The sequence below is a fragment of the Leucopleurus acutus genome, assembly GCF_964270905.1.
Source record: "Leucopleurus acutus genome assembly, chromosome: 14".
Classification (NCBI taxonomy): Eukaryota; Metazoa; Chordata; class Mammalia; order Artiodactyla; family Delphinidae; genus Leucopleurus; species Leucopleurus acutus.
Genome location: NC_139156.1, coordinates 7,902,439 through 7,914,127, shown reverse-complemented (window position 1 = coordinate 7,914,127; position 11,689 = coordinate 7,902,439). Strand labels below are relative to the sequence as shown.

Below are 11,689 nucleotides of genomic sequence, written 5' to 3'. Positions count from 1 at the left end.
TCAGAAGTCACATCCCATCTTGTCTGCAATATTCTATTGTTAGAAGAGAATCAGTGAGTCCAGAGCAGGACAGGGTTCACAAGAGCAGGGTCTCAGGAGGCAGCCACCTTGGAGGCGGCCTTCCACAATCCGTAAGCTTCCCTCTCCAAACCCACTGGAGGGACCTAGACTGAGAGTGGAAAGGCAGTTTATCCTCCCTCATCTCTAGGGAGACTGTAGGAAGGCTAGAAAACACGTCAGCCTCTCTGGCTGCCCAGTATGACTAAAAGATGGAGGCCGACCGACAGCAGGCGTGTCTGCACAGCTCTCCGGGCGGCTCCTCAGCAAATTCTGAGCTGGAAGCCGTGCGGGAGGCTGGTTCAGCTCCAGGCGGTGAGCTCAAGGCTGTTCTCCCTCAATGGCACGTAGCCTTGTGTGTGAAGTCATAACCCAGAGCCTCACCAAGGCCTCCAGCTGCGCAAACCACCTCCACGTGGGGGTTCCCCCTCTCCGTGGGTTTCCCCACACAACTTCCTTACTCTGGACCCCAACTCAGCCAATAGTCTTCATTTGTTCTCTAGATGAGTCCTCCCTCCACTAGCTCAGCCCCTGGTGTTTGCTTAACCATTTCAGGACACACACGTCACCCTCATCTCAGATGCTGACAGACAACCTGCTTCTCCTTCATGATGTTCACACAGCAGCCCACGCTCACAGCAGCCCCGCTGCCTCCCAGGTGGAACCATTTCAAAGTCGTCGTAAAGCGACAGGGTAGGAAACACAGGGTCTGAGATGACTGAGGACTGTCCCCTCACAGACAGGCGGGCTGACAGGTAGGAAACCAAGAGTAAGGTGCTCCAGGCAAAGCCGTCACGGATGGGGGTGTGGGAACCCCAAGCAATCCAGGGTGGCCGGCCTTTAGGGCAGTAGAGTAGGGGAAGGTGGGGAGGGAGGTTGGGGGGTGCTTTGGATAACAAGGAACAGGGTGCTGAGTGCAGGTCTCCTAGTCTCTCCTGGCAAAGCTCCTGGGAGCAGGACTCAGCATTCTCTTCATCTCTGCATGCCCCCCTCTCCCGTCACACACACACACACACGCACACACACACACACACACACACACACAGAGACATACACACACACACACAGAGACACACCACATGCACACACACCCACACACACACACATGCCAAGCACAGTCACATAGACACAACCCACCCACACTCACACGCATACACACACACTCATATACAGTTACAATCTCGAACACATACACACGTGTCCACACACATACATCATCGCCCACAAGCATGGACACACAATACACAAGTCACATATACTTGCACACACATCCACAATGCACACACACATCACTACTCATGCATCCACATGTGCTCTCTCTCTCTGACACACACACACACACACACACACACACACACACACACACACACCACGCAGCCCCACCAGCAGCCTCCCAGCCCTAGCATGTGGCTGGTGTTCAGTCAGGGTTGACTGCTTGATGAAACATTAAATCAGGGGAAATTGTGTTTGGGGATCCTTTTTTCCAATTAATCTTTCCAGTTGTTTAACATCAGCTCCTAAGGAATTCGCTGTGTGTATTCAGAGCCCTAAACTCGTGCTTCTCAAGATTAGAGAAAGATCAGACTTCCCTGGTGGCGCAGTGGTTAAGAATCCACCTGTCGGGCTTCCCTGGTGGCGCTATGGTTGGGAGTCCGCCTGCCAATGCAGGGGACACAGGTTCGTGCCCCGGTCCAGGAAGATCCCACATGCCGTGGAGCGGCTGGGCCTGTGAGCCGTGGCCGCTGAGCCTGTGCGTCCGGAGCCTGTGCTCCACAGCAGGAGAGGCCACAGCAGTGAGGGGCCCGCGTACCGCAAAAAAAAAAGAAAAAAAAAAAAGAATCCGCCTGCCAATGCAGGGGACACAGGTTCGAGCCCTGGTCCGGGAAGAGCCCACATGCTGTGGAGCAACTAAGCCCGTGCGCCACAACTACCGAGCCTGCACTCTAGAGCCGGAGAGCCACAACTACTGAGCCTGCGTGCCGCAACTACTGAAGCCCACGTGCCTAGAAGCCCGTGCTCCGCAAAAAGAGAAGCCACCAACCGCAATGAGAAGCTCCCACATTGCAACGAAGAGTAGCCCCCGCTCGCCGCAACTAGAGAAAGCCCGCGCACAGCAACCAAGACCCAACGCAGCCAAAAAAATAATTAATTTTTTTAAAAAAATTAGAGAAAGATCATTTCTCTTTCCCGCAATTGCATCTGAACTGACCATGCTTTAGGAGATTTTTTTCATGAAATATGACTCTTTAAATCAGGCCATGTCTAAGTCTTATACTTCACTTAAGCACTTGGGTGAGGGGGAAATATAAGAGATTCTCTCCAAGCAAAGCACTTCTCCACGTTTGGGGGGGGATCCTTTTAAGGAAAGGGGAAAGTATTGGGAACACAGTCCACGGCTCAACGTCCACCACTTTACGGGCTGCAGCTTCCAGCCACCACCCCAAACGGAGCCCTGGGAATGGCACACCCCTGGGGTGAAAGCATGGCTGAATCTGTTCAACTATGTTTTCTAAAGAATAACCCCCAAACATGCATTATTTTGTAATAAGTCGAAGGTTATTTTTTCAAGGAGGAAAGAGACAATCCTGTTGACACAATAGATGCAAAGAACTTAGCGCCACGCCTGGCAAGAAGAAAGGGCTCCGTAAACGGTTGTTGTTTTGCTTTGTTCTGTTTTTTGGTGTTTAGTTGTAAAGAAGCCGCTGGGAGGGAGCCTGCTTTCTGAGTAATCGACATCCTTGATAATTTGATGCCCCTCCCTGGACCCCCTCAGAACACTGCTCTGAGACCAGCTCTGTAGGCGGAAGGCTCCAGTCTCAAGAGCACCCGACGAACCCCACTGAAGAGGGAGGCTTTCCACTTACCCCATTCTTAAACCACCACTTCGGGACACGACGCATCCCCAGGAAAATGGGCCACTTCAGAAATACACAATTCTGGCTTGATATCCGCCTCAATTGCCTGGTGTGTTCCGTTTGCGACAAGATCCCTCCAAGCCTGCTATCTCCTATTCGAGTGTTATGCTTTATTTATTTCCAAATTACTCTTCATGTGCCGCCTTTTACCTTGAGCCGTTTTCTCCCCCCAGTGAAATCTTGGCACCCAAAGCAGTTCTCAGAACTAAATTAATTATAAAAACATATTAATATCATCTGTATAGCAATGAAATTAATCTATTCAATAGATCCAAGAGGAAGTCATCAATTATGCCCGGTGACTGTAGCATTTTGTGTGACAGCATTTACAATTCTTACAAATTTTAATATTTCGTCCAGCAAGAGTTGCCATAAATATCATGTGCTGTGCAGCCTTGATTTATGAATGAAGTGGACCTTTTAGATGCCACTAGTGTTCAAATACTACGTATTTTATTCTTATCAAGTGTGTGTTCTGGGGTGGGGGAGCGTTTTATCCTTCTATGAAAAATAAAAATCTCCATTCTCTTAGGGATGACCTCTCCCCTCAATAGAGTCTACCCTGGGACATATACAAATTTCTTAGACAAATTTCTTAGACATGCTTCTAACCACCCAGGTTTCCCAAGACATGTTATAAACTCAATACAATGGAAAGTTAGCTGCACCCTCATGTCAAGATCTGAATATATCTAAGAGTTGCTCAGTCTCAGAATGAGTAAGGATTCAAAGAAGCACAGTGTGGTCTTCACGTGCGCTTCTCAAAGCCCTTTTGAGGAGATCCAGCTCACCATGCAGAGCAATTCTTATCAAACTCCTCCTTCCACCGCATTCTTCTAAGTCACCCACAAGACCCGCAGCTAGCCAGAAATCCTCTCTCACTGTTCCCTAAAACTCCCCAAGAAAAGAGAGTTGACATATATCTGACAAATAACTTGTATCCCAGTGATATAAGAAATGCCCACAGGGGGAATTCCCTGGCAGTCCAGTGGTTAGGACTCCGAGCTTTCACTGCCTAGGGCCTGGGTTCAATCCCTGGTCAGGGAACTAAGATCCCACAAGCCATGCAGTGTGGCCAAAAAAATAAAATAATAAAAATAAATAAATGCCCACAAAGGAGGAGGCCCAAATGGCCACTAGGCAGGTGAGAAGGGGCCCAGCTTTAGGAGTCCTCAGGGATGTGCAAATTAAAACAGGTGAAATTAAACCAAACACACCCACTAGAATGACTACAATGAAAAAGACAGAAAATGCCAAGTATTGGCAAGGATGCAGAGCAACTGGAACTTTCACACACTGCTGGCTGGTGTGTAAATTGGTACCATTTGGAACTCCTCTTTGCAGTATACACCAAGCTGAGCATATGCATTCCCTATGACCCAGAAATTCCGCTCCTAGGTAAATACCCAAAAGAAATGAGTCCATATGTTCACTGAAAGTCAGGTACTAGAATATTCGTAGCAGCTCTATTCATATTAGCCCCAAACGGAAAACTACAAAATGTCCGTTAACGGGAGAATGGAATAAGGTTGCCCAATAAAATACAGGACACCCAGTAAAATTTGAATTTCAGACAAACAACAAATAATATTTTAGCATAAGTATGTCCTACACAGTAATATTACCCAAAATGCTCTACTGCTGTGCATGGATGATGTCACAGACATAATGGTGAACAAAGGCCTAAGAGAATCCAAACTGGGTATTTCTATTTATAGGGTATCCAAAAACAGGCAAACTCACCCCTGCTATTAGAAGTCAGGATAGTGGGGGGATTGGTAGCTCCTGGATGAGGACACAAGAGACATTTGGGGAGCCTGAATGTCCTGTTTCTTGATCTGAAACACAAGAAACACATGCGTCCACTCTGTGACGATTCATCAAACTGTACACTGTGAGACATGCTCATATCATATTGTATAGTCAACATACTTTATAAGTATGTTTCTTATTCACTTCTTATTCAGGCAGAGATTATAAAAGTTTGTTGCAAGTATCCAGGTCACGATTTGTGTTTCAGAAATTATCGGTGTTCACAATACCTGCAGGGGAAAGAAACCAAACTCAAATATGATCACTCTTTACAATGAGAAGAATATTTTGATCATTCTTTTATTTGTTTTGGCTCGGTCACAAATTAAAGTGCCTGGAATGCTGTAAAAAAAAAAATGCTCACAGTAAAAAGTATTTGTTGTTTATCCAAGGTTCCAATTTAACAGACTATTCTGTCTTTTATCTGACAGCCTTATTCCATCCTCCTGCTAATGGACATTGTGGCCATCAACACATATCATACGTGTATTTTATATGTCAATAAAAGTTATTTTTAAAACTTCACAGAACACTGTGATCAATATGGATCCTCCCATTTTTTTCCCCCTAAGAATGGAGGAGGGAAATGTCAGTGGGCAAAGTTGGAATTTTTAGTGGGCTGGGAGGGGGTCAGAGTAGAAAACAGGACTGAAAATACTCACGTGGTAATAATTTTTGTAACACAGAACATTAATCTTTTAAAGACCAGAGATACGACCCCTATTTCCATCCTGTTAGGATTTAAATTCAAGTTGCCTACTAGGTACCTTCAAACTTCATCTGTTTTTGTAGAAGGAGGACAGGTGGTGATCAGTCAAGCACGTTTTTTGTGTCCCTACCCACCTCCCCCACAATAACAGACCCCTGGCCTCTAAGCAATCATTAAGGAAATGGTGAGGACCCCCAACAAGGTTGAGAGGGACATTGAGAAGTGCAGCTCCTTGTTAGATGTACCCATTCAAGTGGAGACAAAACACAAAGCTGAGAGAGAGGAGTGAAAAGTCGACTGAGACACTAGATCCAGTCCCAAAAGACAGCCCAGGAAAGGCAGTAGAGGGCAGTGGTTAGACTCAGCTCCAACGTTCCTGACCATGGGCCCTTGAACACATCACCAACCATCTGAGCCTTGGTTTTTTCATCTGAAAAAGGGGGATAATGATAGGACCTACCTCACTGGGTTGTCATAAGAATTGGGTGAGATGATGGGTGGCAGATTATATTATCCTAAAGTGACCACAATGCGTTTCCTCCTCCATATGCTCCTCTAAAACTTGCCACTCCCCCATCAAGGTGGAGTCTAGTTCCCTCCTCTTGAATCTGGTGGGAGCAGAGAGCTTGTGACTGGCCTGTGACCAATAGAAGGTAGCAGAAGTGATGCTGAGTAAATTCTGAGGCAAGGTCATACAAAGCAGTTCCCTTCCCCTTTGTTAGCTGGTATACTCCCCCTTGGAACCCTGGGCCTCCATTAAAGCCCAGCTACCTGGAAGCCACCATGCTGTGGGGAAGCTCAGGCCATGTGGGGAGGCCATACGTGGCTGCTCCAATGGACAGCCCCTGCTGAGATGCCAGCTAACAGACGATATCAACTACCAGAAGTGAGTGAAGACACCTCCAGATGATTCCAGCCCCCATCTTTTAATACTCCAGATCATTAGCCCTTGAGTCTTTCCAGTTGAGGCCCCAGATATCAGAGAGCAGAGACCTGTCATTCCTGCCATGCCCTGTCCAAATCCCTAATTCACATCCATAAGCAAGATAAAATGATTGTTTTAAGCACTTAAGTTTGAGGCGGTTTGTTATAAGCAATAGTAACTAAAACATAATGTCTTGTATCAGTTAGCTCTTGCTGCATAACAAAACACTCCAAATTCAGTGGTTTAAAACAACACACATGGGGCTTCCCTGGTGGCACAGTGGTTAAGAATCCGCCTGCCAATGCAGGGGACACAGGTTCAAGCCCTGGTCCGGGAAGATCCCACATGCCACGGAGCAACAAAGCCCATGTGCCACAGTCACCAAGCCTGCACTCTAGAGCCCACGAGCCACAACCACTGAGCCCACATGCCACAACAACTGAAGCCTGCGTGCCTAGAGCCCATGCTCCGCAAGTCACTGCAATGAGAAGCCCACACACCGCAACAAAGAGGAGCCCCCGCTCACTGCAACTAGAGAAAGCCCGCATGCAGCAATGAAGACCCAATGCAGCCAAAAATAAATAAATTTTTAAATTAAAAAATAAACCCACATTTATTTAGCTCACAATTCTGTGGGTCAGTGGGCAGTTCTGGTGCTTTGGGCAGTATCAGCCAACCTCTCCTGGGCTCACTCATGTGTCTGTGCTCAGATTGTGGTCGGCTGGTGGCTGATGATCTAAAATGCCTCACCTACATGTCTGGCAGTTGGCTGAATGTCAACCAGGCAGCAGATGTAACTGGGCCATAGGACTCTCATCATCCAGGAGGCTGGCCTATGCTTCTTCACAAGGAGGCAGGGTTCCAGGAGCAGCAAGAGAGGACCAGCCAACTGTGTAGGCTCCTCAAGTTTCTACCTGCAGCATGTTTGCAGATATTACATTGGCCAAAGCAAGTTCATGGCCAAGTCTAGAGTAAGAATGAAAGGCTCCCCACTAAAATCTGGAACAAGACAAGGATGCCCACTCTCACCACTTCTCTTCAACATAGTATTGGAAGTCCTGGTCTCAGCAATCAGACAAGAAAAAGAAATAAAAGGTATCCAAACTGGAAGGGAAGAGGTAAAATTGTTCACTATATGCAGATTACAGGATACTACATATAGAAAACCCTAAGGACTCCACACAAAAGCTACTAGATCTAATAAATGAATTCAGCAAAGTAGTAGGATACAAGAGTAACATTCAGAAATTGGTTGCATCCTTTACACTAACAATGCAATATCAGAAAGGGAATGTAAAAACAATACCTTTTAAAATCACACCAAAAAAAATTTTTTTAAATACCTAGGAATAAACCTGACCAAGGAAGTGCAACACTTATACACTGAGAATTATAAAATGTTAATAAAGGAAATAAAAGAGGATTCAAAGAAATGGAAAGATATCCCATGCTCTTGGATTGGAAGAATTAATATTGCTAAAATGGCAATACTACCCAATCAATCTACAGATTTAATTCAATCCCTATCAAATTACTCATGACATTTTTCACAGAACTAGAACAAATAATTCAAAAATTTACACGGAACCATAAAAGACCCAGAAGGGCTAGAGCAAGCCTGAGAAAACACAAACAAAGCAGGAGGCATAAATCTCCCAGGCTTCAGACAATACTACAAAGCTACAGAAATCAAAACAGTGGTGTGTCTCCTTCCTGACTGTCCTCTGTGGTTTGTCTGTGAGAAATGCTGATAGCAATATGTCTTCAGGAGATGCCAAAATTGGGCACCATGCCCCCCAGTTCAAAGCAACTGCTGTAATGCCAGATGGTCAGTTCAAAGATATCAGCCTGGGGCTTCCCTGGTGGCGCAGTGGTTGAGAGTCTGCCTGCCGATGCAGGGGACACGGGTTCGTGCCCCGGTCTGGGAAGATCCCACATGCCGCGGAGCGGCTGGGCCCGTGAGCCATGGCCGCTGAGCCTGCGCGTCCGGAGCCTGTGCTCCGCAACGGGAGAGGCCACAACAGTGAGAGGCCCGCGTACCGGGAAAAAAAAAAAAAAAAGATATCAGCCTATCTGACTACAAAGGAAAATATGCTGTGTTCTTCTTTTACCCTCTTGACTTCACCCTTGTGTGCCCCACAGAGATCATTGCTTTCAGTGACAGGGAAGAAGAATTTAAGAAACGCAACTTCCAAGTGATTGGTGCTTCTGCGGATTCTCACTTCTGTCACCTGGCATGGATCAACACACCCAAGAAACAAGGAGGACTGGGACCCATGAAAATTCCCTTGATATCAGACCCCAAGCGCACCATTGCGCCGAACTATGGGGTCTTTTTTTTTTTTGTAATAAGATTATTTATTTATTTGTGTATGGCTGTGTTGGGTCTTCGTTGCTGTGCGCGGGCTTTCTCTAGTTGTGGCGAGCGGGGGCTACTCTTTGTTGCGGTACGCAGGCTTCTCATTGTGGTGGCTTCTCTTGTTGTGGAGCACGGGCTCTAGGCGTGCAGGCTTCAGCAGTTGTGGCACGTGGGCTCAGTAGTTGTGGCTTGTGGGTTCTAGAGCTCAGGCTCAGTAGTTGTGGCACACGGGCTTAGTTGCTCCGCGGCATGTGGGATCTTCCCGGGCCAGGGCTCAAACCCGTGTCCCTTGCTTTGGCAGGCAGATTCTTAATCACTGCACCACCAGGGAAGCCCAGACTATGGGGTCTTAAAGGCTGATGAAGGCATCTCATTCAGGGGCCTTTTTATTATTGATGATAAAGGTAGCCTTCGACAGATCACCATAAGTGACCTTCCTGTTGGCCGCTCTGTGGATGAGACCCTGAGGCGAGTTCAGGCCTTCCAGTTTACTGACAAACATGGGGAAGTGTGCCCAGCCGGCTGGAAGCCTGGCAGTGATACCATCAAGCCTGATGTCCAGAAGAGCCAAGAATATTTCTCTAAGCAGAAGTGAGCACTGGGCCATTTTGGGGCCAGGCTGCAGTAGGTGGCCATGAGAACAAAACCTCTTTTGTACTATTGTCATGCTTAAAACACAAGACCTTGCACTCAGCCAAGATGTGGTGTGGGACTGGACAGGCCTTTCCTGCAGGGGCTGGGGAGGCCGGCCTTTCTTCCTCTGGAGGGAATGGCCTGAGATGTATTATCGGGCAAGCAAACTGCTGTGCATAGTAGTAAGGCATCACTTTTGGTCTTTTGTAGTTTTATTAAACTTGAGCTGAGACCTTAAAAAAAAAAATCGAATCATTGTGGTATTGGTACAAAAATAGGCACACGGATCAATGGAGCAGAACAGAGAGCCCAAAGTAAACCCACACACCTACAGCCAATTAATCTTCAACAAAGGAGGCAAGAATATAAAATGGAAAAAAGACAGTCTCTTTACAAGTGGTGCTGGGAAGGTTGGACAGCTGCATGTAAATCAATGAAGTTAGAACACACCCTCACACCATGCACAAAAATAAACTCAAAATGGCTTAAAGACTTAAACATAAGACATAAAACTCCTAGAAGAGAGCACAGGCAAAACATTCTCTGACATAAATCGTACCAATGTTTTCTTATGTCAGTCTCCCAAGGCAATAGAAATAAAAACAAAAATAAACAAATGGGACCTAATGAAACTTACAAGCTTTTTCACAGCAAAGGAAACCATAAGAAAAAATGAAAAGACAACCTACGGAATGGGAGAAAATATTTGCAAATGACGTCACAGACAAGGGCTTAATCTCCAAAATATACAAATAGCTCATACAACTCAACAACAAGAAAACAGACAACCCAATCAAAAAATGGGCAGAAGACCTTAATAAACATTTCTCCAAAGAAGACATACAGATGGCCAGTAGGCACAGGAAAAGATGCTCAACATCACTAATTATTAGAGAAATGCAAATCAAAACTACGAGGTACCACGTCCCACCAGTCAGAATGGCCATCAGTAAAAAGTCTATAAATAACAAATGCTGGAGGGGGTGTAGAGAAAAGGGAACCCTCCTGTACTGTTGGTGGGAATGTTAAGTTGGTACAGCCCCTATGGAAAACAGTATGGAGGTTCCTCAGAAAACTAAAAATAGAATTACCATATGATCCAGCAATCTCACTCCTGGGAATATACCCAGACAAAACTGTAATTCAAAAAGATACATGCACCCTTATGTTCATAGCAGCACTGTTTACAATAGCCAAAACATAGAAACAACCTAAATGTCCATCGACAGATGAATGGATAAAGAAGATGTGGTACATATACACAATGGAATACTACTCAGCCATAAAAACGTATGAAATAATGCCATTTGCAGCAACATGGATGAAACTACAGATTATCATACTAAGTGAAGTAAGTCAGAAAGAGAAAGACAAATACCATGTGATATCACTTATATGTGGAATCTAAAATATGACACAAATGAACTTATCTACAAAACAGAAACAGACTCATAGACATAGAGAACAGACTTGTGGCTGCCAAGGGGGAGGGGAGGAGGGAGAGGGATGGAGTGGGAGTTTGGGGTTGGTAGATGCAAACTAGTATATACAGAATGGATGAACAACATGGTCCTAGTGTAGAGCACAGGGACCTAAACTCAATATCCTGTGATAAACCATAATGGAAAAGAATACAAAAAAGAATGTCTATAAGTGTATAACTGAGTCACTTTGCTGTACAGCAGAGTGGCACAACTTTGTAAATCAACTATACATCAATAAAAAAACAAAAATAAAATAATGCAGTAACTTAAAAAAAAAAGGATGAGAGAGCTCCCAAAGTAACATGGCAAGGAGGTGTGAATCTGGGGAGGGAAAGAACCATGGCCTGTTTTGTAGTCTGCCACGTTCTGACACAGAGACAGCCTCTAGCACGCGTTGGCTGTCCATGTGACATAAAAGACACAGAGTCTGTGCTGCCCTGCACTCCCCGGATGTAAGCTCAATGTACCTAGAACACAGGGTGTCTGAGAGCGGTGGCTGGGAATGAGGTGGGAGAGACAAGCAAGGAGCTAGGTTCAAAAGGCATTCACCCCTGACTCCTCAGGGACAGACACAGCGGCAGAAGGGCAAGAGTTTGGGAGTCAGACACGCCCAGGTTTAATTCCAGCTCTGCCCCGAGCCCCTGGGAGGCCCCTTGCTAACCACTAAGGTCCCCATCTTTCATAAGGGATAAAAGCATCTACCTCTTAGTGCTGCAGGGAGGATGAGATGAGGCCAGGTGCCTGGCATGGAGCACCATGGTGCTGCCGGAAGAGTTGCAGCTTGGCTGTCATCAG

The 11,689-nt window shown here is 46.0% G+C and overlaps 1 protein-coding gene across 1 annotated transcript; it reads left to right on the top strand.

The window, feature by feature from the left end:
- Positions 1–8,176: 8,176 nt before the first annotated feature.
- LOC309971283 (peroxiredoxin-1-like) lies at positions 8,177–9,372 on the top strand (the record flags this gene model as incomplete). Its single annotated transcript, XM_082854184.1, has 3 exons — positions 8,177–8,280; positions 8,487–8,748; positions 9,124–9,372. 3 exons carry the CDS (start codon positions 8,177–8,179, stop codon positions 9,370–9,372), a joined length of 615 nt encoding a protein of 204 aa, XP_082710310.1.
- Positions 9,373–11,689: the final 2,317 nt, after the last annotated feature.